Source organism: Cottoperca gobio, chromosome 12 (assembly GCF_900634415.1).
Source record: "Cottoperca gobio chromosome 12, fCotGob3.1, whole genome shotgun sequence".
Taxonomy (NCBI): Eukaryota; Metazoa; Chordata; class Actinopteri; order Perciformes; family Bovichtidae; genus Cottoperca; species Cottoperca gobio.
Window position 1 is genome coordinate 5,501,190 of NC_041366.1, and position 16,333 is coordinate 5,517,522.

The following is a 16,333-nucleotide window of genomic DNA, read 5'->3' on the forward strand; positions in this document are numbered from 1 at the left end:
TATATATATATATATATATACAAAAAGATAAATGCTTTTATTCGAATGTGCTTACATTCTTTCATTTGTTACTGTGAAGCCCGTTGAAGCTCTTAAAATAGCACTATATGACAAAAATGTTACTTACTCCATCATTTGTGTGAATATGATGAGTCTTAATCCATTAATTGACAATAATTTTGATAATCAATTCATAATTTAAGTAATTTATCTAGTAAAAATGCCAACATTCTCAGGCTACAGCTTTTTTTCACCTGTTTTTTTCTTATTATTTCTTTCACTTTAAAATGTAATATCTGTTGGTTTTGGACAGTTGGTTGGACTTAAAAAAGAGATTTGAGGATGTCACAATTGGGCGCTGGGAGATTGCATTTCTCAATATTTCCTCACATTTGTGACGATACTATTAACTGTTTGATCCAAAAGAAATTAAACAGATATATTGACAATGTAAGTCATTGTTAATTTCATGTCTAAGAACAATATAATCACAGGGTTGGGTAGACTTGGCAATGCAAGTATATTTTATTTACAGTTGTATAAACAAGATGATTCAATGCAAGATCTTTACTGGAAAAGGTAAGAAAAACAAGTGATTCCTCCTTAAGGGGTTTTGTGTTGTGAGTGTGAGTGTTTGTGTGTGTGTGTGTGTGTGTGTGTGTGTGTGTGTGTGTGTGTGTGTGTGTGTGTGTGTGTGTGCATGTGTGTGTTAATGCATGCCTGTGTATCACAATTGTTGTATATGTGTGTGTGCTACTAGACATTCTCAGCTGCAGTTGTATTAGAAGCAGTACAATCTCCTCAACCCTATCTACACTGACGATATTTACAGTAAGTGCTCCACACAGCTCAGCTGACTGTACACAGCAACAACACACATCCAAAAACAAACCAAAGCACTGATAGTAACACGTAAGCATGCATATGCCGGAATGAGAACATGATCAGAAGCAAACTCGGTTCAAGTTTAAAAAACAATTCTGTTTTGGCACTTCTTGTAAAGACTTTGTAGATACCGTTTTTGTAGTGAAATGAGCAAGAGATTTGTGAAATTAAAACATGTTAAAGTGGAGAAGTGAATATGTCTGACTGATGTTATTCTGTTGTAGTTTCTTGGTAAATCAATATCTTTATTTGACAGTTTGGGAGACGCCTCAGCATAAAGTGCTATGCAGTGCCAGAGACCGGACACGAGGTGATAGTCTTTTCAACAAACAGCAGTGGTTTCTCAGCTCCAGAAAATGGGAAACGGCCTGTTTTTGCACCTAACCAAGACCACGCTTTGAATTCACTCGGGCTCCGTTTGTGTAAAAGCTCTCCAGCGCTACGCAAGGACGAGGTTTTGCACAAAAGACCGAATGATGGTTGGATGAAAAACCTGGCCCTTTGATGCAACCCCTTAGAGACTGGAAATGAGAAAGACTGCTGCGGCAGGAGAGAGGAAGAGAGAGGGCGTCCCCAAAAGCAACATGGCTCACGGATGAGAACATGTTTTCTACGAAAATACACCAGCCTTAATTAACTGTTTCACCAGATTGCACATTAATCTGTGATTTCATATATTCACCTGCTTATCTCTTGCTGTAAATTATAGTAAAGCTGAACAGATTATCTTTAGAAACTGATTTCTTACTAGAAATAAAATAAAACATGCATTTGGCAGATCAGTACAAAATTAAAGGGGAAACAATTACAGATTCTGGTATATAGCCTTCAAAATATCATCATTCAGATACATAAAGCTCTTATTCATATATAAGCACACACATGCTTCCATCATCTCATGGTAGACAAGATTAGTCATATCCTCATCAATAGTGCCATAATTAGTGCTTCTCAATGAAAGAAACATCTTCAAAACTTTAAAGTGTAGATAAAAACACAGGTAGTTCCCGTTAAAAAATACTTGATATCCATTGAAGCTTACAGTACGTCTTGTATTGCCTTATATGCTGTTACGAAAAACTATTACTATGGTATCTAAGCCCTAATTGGAAGTGATATGTTGAGTACAGTAGAGTACTCTATCCATAAACTGAACTAAACTAACCTGGCTTGCTTAACTTATACAGCTGGTCAGGAAATTTGAAAGTAGTTAACATCAAACATTAAGTAAATCTTTGTGAGTGAGCAAAAGGTCAAAAATAAGGTTAAATAAGTTTGCTAATAATATACAGAAGGAAAATATTGTATATATGTGAGTCAGATGGGTTCTTCTGTGCATGCTCAGGGACCCTACAAACATCTAACGCCAGGTAATCCTGACTTTCAAAAGGTGCAAGTTCAGTGTTTTCAGACACTTCTTCAGCAAGCAAGTTTCCTCCAAAGCTTCCGCCGGCTGGCGTTGAAATGAAAGCCCTGGCTTCCACGGCAAAGGGAACGAGGAGATGGGTTCTCCCTTCTCCCTCTCCCCCTCCACTTCCTCCTCTCCTTTTTTCTCGTCTCGTTTCCTCTCTCCTCGGGGAGCGGACCTCGGTGTCTCCCCTCTCTTTACACCACGGTGCTGACAGACGGGTCAGACAAGTTGAGCTGGCCCGTAATGTCAGTAGGTGGGTACTGCTGCAGAGATGAAGAGAAAGGGGGTGGGGAGGAAGGGGACACACAGTCATTTCTTGACAAAAGTAGCATTTGCCCGAACGTTAGTATACGTATCTAAACATTCATGTCTTATTTTAAGAACACCTTTGCTTCATTTCCACGGAAATGTAGAAGCAGGAGGGTTCTCTAGCCCCTCTCAGGCAAACCTTAGTTTTGTTGTTTTTGTTGGATCAGTTTATTTTGGATTATTTTGTAAAGCAGTTTGGTTGTGCCTGAGGTGGGCTAGTTGGGAGTAGACGTAAGGTCCTGAGTCTCTAGACAACAGCACATTTGAATCAGGCATCATTTATTTTTTGGGTGATAATTTCCTGCCAGGGGTAAGACAGACAGCTCGTTTGACTCCCCACAGTCTGTATGCATGCAGACGGGCGGCTTCTCTAATTTTAGCAGCTCATGGAGAAGAAGATGAATTTCAAGCTGATTTCAAAGTGCTGTTGTGCCGAACTCTTACGTCCATTCCTGGCTTCACTGTGCTTCTTTTAAAGCAGAGTGCGTTGAATTATTAGGCGTCTACATTGCTGAGAGGGAAAACAAGATCCCGATTTCATGCAGGTGCTTAGTTTCTATGGCAACGGTGATTTTGCCTTGAGAGTGTGTGTGTGTCTGTGTGTGTGGGTGTGGTCTGACAGCCGTAAGCCATATTTTGAAATGCTGAGGCTGCTTTTTCTGCTAACGAGTGCAAATATAGAAACCCGATAAAACAATAACTGGTTAAACATTGTGAATATAGTCGATTGCATCATAAATAGAGCTTGTAACATGCTTTTGTTTTGTAGAGTAGCCTCATGTTTTGGAACACAGGGAAATTGGGTGGAGTAATAAACTCGTACATTATGTACTGATTTCCAACGTGTCAATCATAATCCTGCCTCGCAGCACTATGTTGGAAAAACCTGTTTCATAACATCCAATGTGAAAGACAGCATCTTTTGTTTGTAAATGCATTGCAAATGAATGTTGTACATTGCAGAACCAAAACACTGAAGAGTCTTGCCCCAGTGTACCCGTCACAAATGAATTTTCTTTTCTCGTTCTCAATTGAGCAAGATCTTAGGATTAACGTGCCTCTCATTTTAAGCGATAGAGCCAATACATTCAAGCATATGAGCTTCAGAAGCTGTTATGATGCAACCAACATGCTGACAGATGGAGCGAGATCCAGACTGAATAGTAAAACGTCCAATTTTCTGAGAGTCAGAGTGGATGTCCCTCATCTCATTGACCCGCAAGTTGCATCATCATATGGCTTACAGCCCCCATTTGGGTCTTCTTATGTCTTGTACCTTGAGGGCCTGCTAACAGCGTGCCCTACTGGGGTCAAGTGGACCAGCAAAAAGAGAGACATCTCACTGACATCACAACCACAGGTAATGGTTATAAAGCTACGTATGCAACACAGCTATGGTGATTCTTCTTAATATATAACTACAACGATTATTTCTGCTACTGTTGCTACAGCTATGACAGTTACAGTCGTCGGCATGCTTGCAGAGTGAGAGAGGAGCAGTGTGGCATGTGGGTGAGGGACACTGACACTCAAGTCCATTGATATCCATTAATATAAAAGAAGAACATTTATATAAAATCAAAATAATGGTCAAAGACTGGGGATGGGAAATCTTTCGATTGAAGCATCTTCTTTTATTACACTAAATCCTGTTTTATTTGTCCACCTTGAGCATTTATTTCCAGCTAGAGGGCTCCCAAACCAGCATCTGAACCCTTTCCTAAAAATTATATTCCCATACAACTGAACTGCATTGTCAATTATGTTTCGAGGGAAACATGGTTTCAATTTCCAACAATTTTCCAAACACAACCGTAATCCGGGAGAAAGTACCCTCGAAACGTGAATGAGAAAGCAGTTCAGTTTAAGGGTAACGTCATTTTGTAGGACACAGGGTTGGACAGACATTATTAACAATGGCGATCCCACTCTTCTTCTCTTCAAATGCGACCAACGCTTTTGAGAAACCTCCAGGGGAGAGTACAGGTGGTTTGGTTCAATGCAGAAACATCCATTAAAAAAAGAGAGTTAAAACAAGAGAAAGAGAGAACGACAGGAGATCAAATAATACACAAAATAAAGTTTTTACTCTGTGATCCGTTAGCTTAGCTGCAGTAGGCTACATCTCCCCTGAGAAACACATACAGAACACAATGTTGGTACAGAAGCCTTTCCATGAAGGTGTCTGTGCTATTTCCAGAGATTATTGCTTCTTTTTTTCTCATGCCAGATTTGGTCAGCGACCAGCTATGTTTGGAGGAGCAGCTGTGCACAAATAAGTACGGGTCACTAGTTTGTACGAGCACTCCAAGCTTGTGTAGTGCAATCTCCCAACCGCAACGAGCAGGACCTTTCAACTCAACTGTGAAGGAATGGAGAAAACCTGACACTCTCAATGTGCTGCAACAAAGGAGCCAAGCAAAGATATAGACATGGTGATTTAGAGAACAAAATAATAGCTTGTATTTGTAACACAGTGAGAGTCTAAGGCTTCGCAGTTTGTAGTTCGTAAAAGAACAAAACAATAATTAAAACATAAAAGAAGACCGTCATCACCACCTGAAAATATATCCTGAAAAAGGCATGCACAGTTTGGACCACAAGGACACTGAAAAATAAACAAGAATTATGACAAAGAAAATATGACAAAGCCAAAAGTAAATTGATTAATAGAAATCCATGAGTGTAATCCTGAAATAGACATGTTGATAAATAAGGTAACACATTAATTTTCTTCCCCCAGGAGTACTGGCCATCACGACTACCTTGGAAATGGATTGTTGGGGAAAAAATGACAAAACACCAGCGCATGCTTTTCAAACCAAAAGCAAACCAACAGTGGCTGAAACCCAAATGGAGGAAGTGCGGGTGAGATTGGTGCGAAGAAATGATGGATATACAAAGGATCAAGCAAGTCAAAAAGACAGGACACAAACACAAATATATCTTGTACGCTTAAGTACAGTACACACACATCACAACGCCACCAAAACAGCACACAATCGCCAGAATCCATGTCCAAACCATAGGCGGGGGAGGAAGAGCAGCTCAAGACAAAACACCACTGGCAGACTGCTTGCTTTTGTTGCCCCACCAACCCTGGTTCAGAAGAACACGGCACTAATCCCATCAAAACCCCTAAAAATTCTGGACACTTGCCAAATTCAGAGCCCAGCTCCTGGCCTGGCCTGACTTGAGTTCCTGCACTGATGCCCTCCAGCCTGTAAGAGGATCTACAGATGCTAAATGGTGATGGCTGATTGATGGTGAACGGACAGACACGTGGCAGAGGCCGCGGAGCCGTGTGGAAATGGGTGAGTGAGGACATGGGACTCCCTCGCGGTCTGATATGGAGATGTAGGCAGAGAGGACAGAGGAGGAGAAAGGAGAGTAGTAGAGACAGAAGAGGAGGAGGAGAGGAAAAAGAGGGAAGATGTTGCTTCTTCGTCTCCTTACCGTGTCTTTGGAGGACCTACGTCTCTTGATGCTGGAGGCCAGGTTGGTACTGATGGACCTAAAAGAGGCTTTCTTTTTGGGGTCTGGCTCTGCTCTACCACTTTTCCTATCCTAAAATGAATATATGTAGAAACATTATTCATGTCCTCTGGCCGGGGTGATAACCGTGGTTTCACCCATTCTCTCTTCCCACCACCACCCCAATGATCTTATTTTATATTGTCTAAATAGAGGGAGGGTCATGTGAGAAAGACTACAGCATTTGGAAATGTAAAATGCGCAAAGAGGGAGAAAGAAAGCGATAAAGCCTGTTAGATGTGAGAGTGGAAGTAGTCTGTTCAGTCTGATATGAGGGCATTTTTCTACATTTTGTATGCGACAGTATCACACTGGGACTGCTCAAGATGGCACGTTAGCCTTCTAGAAATGTGCTGACACATTCACTTGGCCCCCTCGAAATGCATTGGAATGAGTGATGACTAGTAAAGATGTCAGTGGGTGTGATACCTACGTTACACTTCTGAGTATATTCTGCCTGAACACACAGTTGAAACTTCCTCATCTCAACACACAAGCGATCTTAAATTTAAGATGGATCGATTAAACAAATATGACTAAATGCATTCCTGTCAAAAACAGAAATAGAAAAGTAAAGAAAGAAGCAGTTTAAACTGTATCCTTACAAGATGGCAGCCAATTTGGTGCACTCCCTCCCTCATACATCAGAGTGCCCCACAGCTACTCTTAGCACAATAACTGGTGTTTGTGTGCAAAATAAAAAGCTCATATTAAGGTATTCTTACATCCTGAGTCTCTAGAGAGGAAGAGGGCTGCATAGGGGGAGAAAAGGAAAATAAAATAAATTTCCATCCACTTGATCGTTATTACTTTAAAGAAGATCCTTAAGCAAAAGCCAAGGGAACCAAAAAGGGCAGGTATTTGAAAAAAAGACTTAGCAAAGCAAACATCCACATCCAAAGCCAGGCAGATATAAAAAAAGTTGATCTACAGTATCGGAGGCCACTAAAATGCATATCAAAGAGGGAAAACAACAGCGACAAAAAGTCAGTTATTTAAGCCCATTTAAAGTCATTATACCTCAAAGTGGTATAATGGAAATTCACCCCACACACAAGGGAATGGGATGGAGAATGAAAAAAAGTGCATTAAAATAAAAGTTTGTGAAGGAATGATCAACCTACTGTAGCTGCAAAATATATTCTTTATCTAAGTTAAAGTGCAAAAAAGAAAATATTTGCTATTCTGATGCTATTTCTCAGAAAAACAGAAAGCGCTCTAGGATGGATGTTAGTAAAGTATAAGTGGATGATGATTGAGTAGTTGCAGGGAGGGAGACCCTTTACCTGGGCGGGGCAGTGTGGTGTGAATTTCAACATGCCAAACAATTTTATGGATGGAGAGAGGGATAAAAGGAGGAAAACATAGAATAAGTAAAACACAAAACAAATAGCATGACAAATCAATCCTGGCCAGCACTGGCCCCCGCAGTACATCCTTTTCCATCAGGTCACATGACCACTTTTTGGACACATTTGTATCACCCATCACCCCGCCAACCAGCACTTTTTCTCTCAACCCCCTAATATCATGGCGTTAGCTGGCATTGAGGATAGATGAGAGCCGGTAGAGGAGTGAATGGTGCACGACATCACTCGATTTTAGTGCAGGTCATAAGAAAGTAAAATGCTTTTCCTGTTGAAAGATGACATCTCATGTTAGTAAATGGAGGAAGTCAGCTGGTGTAATAAGTGCTTCTAACTGTAAGCGTCTTGGTGAGGGATGTCTCTTCGTTTTAGCTTTACTTTCCCCCATTTCTTACACGTGTGAGGCAGCAGGAGCAAAGTGTGGCCGCTCTGAACCCTGATGAAGTGCTGCGTGTGCACAGTCCTGACCATGCACGGCATGCTGGACCTTTAGATGAGCATGGCATGGGGACACGCACGTTGTACAGCAGCCTCCTATGTCTTGTCGTAAACAGAAGCGAGCCGCTGCAGTGTGCCATCATCATTATACTGTATACCATAATCATCATCATCATCATCATCATCATCATCATCATCATCATCATCATCATCATCATCATCATCATCATCAGGGTTTGTAACACTTTGTTTTCATCCCAAACTGACACCAGTTTAAGTCTCGTTCAGATAGTGCACTTCTGAGTAACATCTGTTAAAAAGGGAAAGCTGAAAGCCAGACATGTAGCCTCATGTAGTGATGTAGTGGTCAGAAAAACGTTCAGCACCAGTGATCATACTAAGAAGAATGAGTAACATAAAGTTGAACATAAATCTGTATGATGTAAATTCATAGAACATATTATAGTCAGGAGAATTAAGACCAAGTGGCAAAACAAGTACATGAAATATAAAATATATGAAGCCTGTTTAGTTCATACCAAAGTCGGATTAATGTTATTGGCCAATAATAGCTCATTAATGATATTTATGTATCAACATCATTGTTGAGAGGTATGAAACAATTCATTCTAGTAGATCAAAAAAAGAAAGGATGCTTTTTATTGTATAATTCTTGCAATTTTGATATGTTTTTGATTTGTTGAATTTAGATTTTCAGTTACTGTGTATTGAGCTTTTTAAGACTAATCTTGTGTGTGCCTCTTTGCTGGCATGATTACATTTAATTTAGACATGAGCCATGTTGAAAGTGTTTTGGAAATGTTCATGAGACTGAGTGCTGATGAATTTAAAATCTGGAATAACTGATTTGTTGGTGTGTCAGGGGCCTTGGCCCTGGCCTTCACATACAAAATTATACTCAAAGAGACACGTACCAACCAGGAAGAGCCTCAAAATGACCACAATTAAAGTTTAAAATTTAAAATTTAAAATGACAACAAAGAGAGACAAAAAGACTACAAGAGCTGCAAAGCAGCTTAAAGAGACCACAAAGAGACTCACAACCACTATGAAAAGGGGCAAAACAACCACAAAGAGACTCAAAATGATTACAACGAGACTCACAACAACTACTAAGAGATGCAAAACAGCTGCAAATAGACACAAAAAGACCACAAAGACACTCACAAAGACTAAAAAAAGGGCAAAACAGTCACAACAGGCAAAACAGTCAGTCAAAAATAACTACAAAGAGACCTAATATTACAAAAAAAGAGACAAATAGACATAAATTAGCACAAAGAGACACACAATGACCAACAACAGACACAAAATGACTCCAAAGAAACAGAGAGATGTGTAACGACTACAAAGAGACACAAAACAGCAACATAGAGGCTAAATAACTCTAAAGTCTATTGTTTGTACTGCAAACAGATGGCCATTGAAACAGTAAAATTACGGGCTGTCATATTTCCTCAATTATTACACATCCTATTTAAAGTTTGTACATAAATTGTATAGTATAAATTATAAATTTAGATCATAAAGATTTAAATCAGCCACAGAAAGGCTAAACTCTCTTATCATAAAATAAATACATGCTAAATTAGATAAGTAGGTCTACCCCCACTACATCTCTTTGGCTACAGCTCCTTAAAGAATATCTTAGGCATGCAATTCTTATAATACATGCATCTTTATTTATCTGTAAAGCATTGTGCGAGCTTAATGATTTAAGTTAGTCAGAAGTGCACATTCTCTCAGGTTACGCCTCTGTGTTGAAAGGTATGTGGGTGCACAGTATTACACCAACCTAAGGCAGTATAAGCACATAATGACAAACAAACACACGCACGAGCAGTCAAAATGATGTCAAGAATGGGACTCCAGGTTTCAGTGCTTGCTGCACTAAGGAAGGAAGAGGGCCACATAAACTGTGATGTTAGGTTTTCCATCGTGATGAGTTTGTGTCCTACATAACCAAGTTGTCGTTTTTAATTTGTCGAAATTAGATCACGCTGAATAATGTAATCAGTGCAGCCAAACAGTATGAATAATATGCTGAGCAGAACAGATTGTATGAGTTTGACTTGACTTTGTGGGCTCCCTCTGTGCTCCTTGCATGAGACCTTAGCCATTACAGTGGTTATATTTAGAGAAAGATTTTGTGTCCCCGCTATTTTAGCTCGAGGGCCCACAGTGACGGTCGATGAGCAAGATGTGCATGCATGAGCCGCCTTTGTTCAGCGGTGCAGAGAAATTGACATGATCATCGCTGACGTGAATCTGAAACACACAGGTCTACTGGCAGTTTGGTGTGTCCCTCTCCTTTCTCAGTGACCCCCACCCCTTGCATGCATTAGCCTGCCATATGGGCCTAGAGAACGCACATCTATATGAGGACACGCCCGACGGTTACACACAGTAGTCAGGTCGATGGCAGATACTCTCCGAAGGACGGTGATTTGCTGACAGGCACTTGTGATTTTATACTGTACCTCCAGCCCTGCTGTCTCTATTCAGCAGCACCAAACACTGGGCTTTGGTTCAAGGTTACAGAGACGAGCTGCGTGCCAATCTCTGAATGTGACTGGCCATTAAATGTGGAACCCCTGCAAACTCCAAGCTATCCAATCAGGGAGGGAAACCATCAATACTAAAAGAAAGGGAGGGCGTGTGGGTGGAGGAGGAGGGGTGCTCCTTTAACGCTTCACAGCCACGTTTGATTGCAATAGGAAACAGAGGCAAATCATGTTCTTCATTGGCGAAGTGGAGGACCTTACTGCTTGATTGTAGCTTAAAGGGTTGTCTCTCTCAAATCACAAATCACAAAAAAGTTTACTCCTAGTAGTATCTTGCCCTGCAGATGTCTTTGAATTATAAATAAGTTCCATTCACCTCCATGTTATTGGTTTGGTTGCAGAAGATTCAAAGACAGATATCTCAATAGGATAGTTTGGATTTTTTGAAGTGGGGTTGTATGATGTACTTATGCATAGTCAGTGTATTACCTGCAATAGATGAAAGATGGCACAACCTGGTTTGGAGAACCAGACAGGAGTACCAGCACTGAAGCGAACCCTTTTAAACAACAAAGGAGGCGTGCTGACCGCCATCTACTGTAGGTAATACACTGACTATCAATACCTCTTACAACTCCACTTTAAAAGCTGTCCCTTTAAACCAAAACTATCTGCATGGCTAGATACAACTTGCGCAAGAAGAAATAAAATAAATAAATTGACGCTTACGTCTGCTTGCATGAAGCCCCTGGTATGCAAGATAAGTCTGACTCATAATTGGTTTCTGCATTATGGATACTGCACTGGATAAGGAGACATACTGTACACTGTCACATTTACAGTTGTGCTGACAATACTGGGAGAGTCACTGCAGTATGATTGTGCCAGGGCATTGATTTTAATATTTATGTTCTATTTGCAGGACATTTGCTTTTCTTGGTTGGCTTTCCATGTCCCCTTCATCTGACCTTATGAAGTGTATAAGCGCCACAGCAGCAGCTTAGAAAATACAATATAGTTCATGCCATGGACGTGGGAGGTGAATTTTTATTCAGATGTCCATCATAATAGGTCTCACAAGGCTAGTTATCTTATTGTTACTCTAACAGCGAGAGGTGGCATGGGGGTGGAGATGGTTCTGCTAGTTACATACTAATGAGGGGGTCCCGGCCATGGCTTGACTTCCAGAGACCTCCTTACTGTCCTGCAGGCACACACAAGAGACACGTTGTCCTCTAAGATCTGTTAGGATCTACACACTGAGCCACTGAGGATGCCTTACAGTGCATGAAGGCAGCGGAGATCACAGTTTCTCATACAGTGATCTGGCAATCTGACCACCACTGAAGTGCAAAATGAAAAGCTCCTTAAGAGGCCAAGAGACAGTCAAATCAACCCCCCATGAGGTGGGTGCTCTGATGGCTCTCTTACACCCCAGTCATTCCACCCTGGGTGTGAGCGAGCAGAGGGGATCAATCTTACCTGCAGGTTCTTCCTCCAAACATTGACCGCCGCAAAGGCCAGCTGCATCTGCTTCCTGCGGGCGTCTTTATGGCGCTTATAGGCGATTTCAATGAAGATTAGGAAGATACCTGCTGCAATCCCACCGGCCACCAGCATGAAGACCCCTGTTGGGAAGGGACAGACGAACAAAGACAGAGCAGAGGTAGAGATATGTAAGCTTCCGGTCTACAACCCCGCCGCTCCCACTGAACATGAATGCATGATCTGCCCGTCATGCTCAGCGGTCGCCCCTCTTATTTCAACCAGCTCCTATTGATGGAGGCAGCTGCAAACCACACAATATTAATGGAAATCCACAACCGCACAAAGCCACAGCACAAGATACTGTACGGCACACTTCCACAGAGCACCCACGCCGACACTAACACAACGATTTTGTAAAGGTATTGGACAAAAAAGAGCTACAGTACCTTACCACTGCAGTTTTTGTCCAATCACTTTTAACGCTTTTTCTACGCCTTAAGGACCATACCTGCCATGTTTTCAAAGGTGAGTGTGGCTGGGGCATTGCTCCGCGAGTCACACTCCTGGTATCTCACCCAGGTTTTATCTAGGTCTTCCATGAAGCCATTCTCATGAGAACTGCAGGGGGTTGGGGTTGGTGGAGAGAGAGGTAACAAAGTTAATACACGCCGCGAATGGCGCAATACTCGAGCCGCTTACTCCCAGATAGCAACACAAATGAGACAGAGACAGCAGGACAGGTGTACTGACAGACAGACAGAGACAAACAGACAGAGAGGGTAGGAGAGGGGAGATACAGAGATAGTAGATGTGACATAAGGCGATGTATTGGATGGCTATAAATGGTCAATACCTGACCATGAAATCATATTGATAAGAAACAAAATAAAAGTCATACGAGTAATGTAGCTTCGGCTGGGACAGACCTGAGAATAGCCAGGGACACATTCTGTTTCCAGGGGCTGTCCTTGCGCATGCCTATGCCAAAGCCCGAACGGAAAAACAGCTCTCCCGTGGTCACCAGGTCGCACTTCTGCGAGGCTTCAAACTCCAGCACCGCAGAGTCCCAGATGAAAGCATGCAGCTTGCTGTGGGGGAGGGGGAGGGAGGAGGAGGAGGAGGGAGGAGGGAGGAGGGGAAGGAGGGGGTTACGGTGCAACAGTACAATGATTTACATACACATTTACGGCTCCCACCCCTCTCTCTCTCGCACACCAGATCGTGTGTGTCATTCAGCGTTTACCAGCATCTCTACCGCTGCTTATGGCCCAAATGAAATCCAATGCCAGATGGGTTAGGGCGCGTCCCCCATTGGATTCCCCCCATCTCAAAGATGTTCGTCTGGGTACAACCTGAAAAAGGGTGCTGCTTGACTCAATGTTAGCTTAACCTCAAACTTGTGCCAATGCTGTTGACACGTCCACACTTGCTCCTGTCCCTGAAGACTGTCTTGGCTGGGTGATGGACCTGGATCAGAGGGAATGCAGCAGTAAGTCCTGCTGCTTCTGCCTGGCCCAGAGGTCCATGTCCCCCCCCCTGAGCTGACTGGACTGGCCCTGGGCTGTGTATCTGATAGGTCGAGCAGCCGGCCGACACGTGCTCTGGTCGGCCCGGCCTGGCCGAGACTCACTTGTCACGCACGGCCTGGATAGCCTCGGCGGCACTCTCATAGTTGTGCTTCTCCATGTGGCGGTACATGGTGCTAAGCTCCACCTGCCGCCGGAAGTAGATGTCCACGGAGCTCTGCTTCACCGTGGCGTAGATGAACTTGTCCGATGGATTTCTCAGCTGCAAAAAGAGACAGAGACGAAAAGACACAAACAGTCGAGTAATGACTTATATATAACTTATATAATATCATATGATAAAAATGTTGCTGTGGGGATCACCACCAGGCTATGGTTGTATGCAGGTAAACAGTCTGTGGAGAGCAAAAGAATGGAACATATTAGCCGAAATGCAATCTCGGAACCCAATGGCTATCGTTTGATGAAGATTTTGCTTTTTATTAGCTTGTTAACTGGCTACAATCTGGTGGTAGATGGTGTCTCTCAAGATCAACTCCATTCCTGCATCTAAAGTTGCTAATTGAACCATAAACAATTGAGCGGTGCACGGAAAAAGAAATCTCAGACCGGATATCAACTGGCTACACTGGAACCCCAGAAACAATTGTTCATAACCGTTGGGTTTCAAGATTGCTTGCGTATTAAAATTGGCCCTAGTATCACCCTCTACACACCCTTGGGTCATTGATGCCAGTGATGCGCTCCTCAGGCCGGTCCAACACAAGGAAGGCAGCCAGGTTGGCAGTATAAGAAGCCACAATGATCATGGCAAATCCGGCCCACACCATACCCAGGATTCTCGCTGAGAAGCTGCGTGGTGCACCTGTGTGGTGAGGTCAAGATTTAACTTTTCATTTTAATTTCTAATAATTAATCATTTAAAATAAGTGCTGTTTCAAGTACTACTGCAAATAATACATTTTCTAGTCATATATTACAAATACCATAACGTTTACAAAGAAATAACTATAAATAGAAATACCAGACACGAAATGTAAAACTGGAAGACAAATGAAACAAGCCAAGGGAACAGGTGTAAGCTGTTAAAAGACGAGCTTGTCGCTTGCGTCACTGTCTTTCTTAACAAAATGTGATTTGAAAGGAATTAATTTGTCATCCCCAAAGAAAAACATGACAGCGAGGCAAGGCTGGAGCCACAAACGCCTTCATGTTGGTCTTTTATACAACTGCAAAACTGCGTAAAGACTAAAGTACTCAACAGCATTACTGTGTTCAGGGAGAAAGGCAAAGTTTACTGGTGAATAAATATGATTTGGAGATTTTCATGAATGATTTTCTTTTTGTATCTTACCTTCTCCTATTCCAGAATTCAGCAACACTCCCCAGGAGAACCACATAGCAGATGATAAGGTGAGGGCATCTTCTTCTTCTTCTTCACTGTTTACTTTAAATCTTCCAAACGGGCTAGAGGGAAGAAATTGGGAGGGTTGCAGGACATAAAATGAGAAATTGGCGAGAACTTGTAGAGGAGAAAACCCTGGCAACCCCAGCTGGGAAGGGAGCTGAACATGAAAAAGCAAAGCAAGAAGGGAAACAAATTCCGAAAGAAAACAGACAAAGACAGAGACACAGGGACAGAGCGGTGGGATGGTTGGAACCAATCTTCACCTCTGTCTGCCTTCGAGTCCACATTGAGGTAAGATCTGCAGCGCTCGGGAGTGCATGTACACACATGTACACACACACACACACACACTCACCCATTCAGTCGTGAGTACACGTAAACACACACACATGGTCACACGCATACACACACATGACCCCCTTGTACCTGAACCGGTCTAGTAGGTAAAGCATCACCGCCACCACATGTACCGAAAGACCCACCAGCAGCCACAGCGTGCTTTGGAACGGCTGCATGAACGAATCCAGTGTACTGCGAGGGATTTCCTGAAAACACACATCGAAGCTGGTTATTCATTGATAATCAACAACTCTGATTACCTTACGTGTGCATATTATAGACTAAAATAATATATATGTCTCCAAGTTTATCTCCACATCTTTTCAAATGTACATTACATATGTTTAGCTGTATAGCTTGAGAAAAAATAAAATGAATTAAAACTAATCTATATTTGTAATACAGATACAGAAAATTGCGTTAGAGGTTAGAGGATTCCACAACTTAAGTATGTATGCAACTCCTCAGTAGTTGTTTAACTCGATAAAGCACCTAATGGGTTAAAGGTGGACACTCACCTTTTTAACGAGGATGGTGAGACCTTGATATTTAAAGGGTTTGGAGAATTCGATGTACTGGGCTCGTTCGTTGTTTATAGTCAGCGGGGCTACAATCATGTCAGCCAGGCCCCCAAGAAGCTCTCCCATCATGCCATTCCACTCTTTCTTGTTACTGTTGTTCACCTGAAGTCCCAAAAAGAAGGTGTTAACATGAGAATCAGCTATCAACCTGCTGTCGTCTAGACCACAGAATGTTTCCAGGCTTTAAGGATTAAGGTTAAGCCTAGTGGGGATATAAGTTTGCGTTACATATTTGAAACTCTTATTTTCCAGAATCGATAAGATCATGCACTGAAGTACACCATAAAGGGTAGAATATCGTGCTCATGCCTACAGCACAGACTTTTTCTAGGTTAGAGATGAATGTTTCCACTGAAAATCTGTTAAAATAAAAGAAATTGAATTGCAACTCTGCCAATGAAACTGCAGATTCAGAAGATAATACTTTGTAGGTTCATCGTTACAAGCAACCCCTTTCATGTCGTCACATTGATTGTCATTTGAATTGTAGCCTCTTTAAGCTTTTGTGCAAATTGATTGCAG

General features: G+C 42.1%; 1 protein-coding gene across 8 annotated transcripts in view; it reads right to left on the reverse strand.

The window, feature by feature from the left end:
• Window positions 1-496: 496 nt before the first annotated feature.
• The window catches only part of grin1a (glutamate receptor, ionotropic, N-methyl D-aspartate 1a), a 32,609-nt gene continuing 16,772 nt past the window's right edge, over window positions 497-16,333 (reverse strand). For 3 of the 8 annotated variants that reach the window (XM_029445408.1, XM_029445407.1, XM_029445410.1), the window contains 12 exons: window positions 15,749-15,913; window positions 15,318-15,436; window positions 14,838-14,950; window positions 14,200-14,348; window positions 13,588-13,745; window positions 12,884-13,045; window positions 12,466-12,575; window positions 11,952-12,097; window positions 11,623-11,673; window positions 6,865-6,891; window positions 6,062-6,172; window positions 2,491-2,559 (listed from right to left, as the gene is read on the reverse strand). In XM_029445408.1, the coding sequence (XP_029301268.1) occupies window positions 2,491-2,559; window positions 6,062-6,172; window positions 6,865-6,891; window positions 11,623-11,673; window positions 11,952-12,097; window positions 12,466-12,575; window positions 12,884-13,045; window positions 13,588-13,745; window positions 14,200-14,348; window positions 14,838-14,950; window positions 15,318-15,436; window positions 15,749-15,913 (1,380 nt within the window). Of the gene's footprint in view, window positions 2,560-6,061; window positions 6,173-6,864; window positions 6,892-11,622; window positions 11,674-11,951; window positions 12,098-12,465; window positions 12,576-12,883; window positions 13,046-13,587; window positions 13,746-14,199; window positions 14,349-14,837; window positions 14,951-15,317; window positions 15,437-15,748; window positions 15,914-16,333 lie in introns of all 8 variants that reach the window. The other 5 variants (XM_029445409.1, XM_029445412.1, XM_029445411.1 and 2 more) reach the window with 3 other exon arrangements.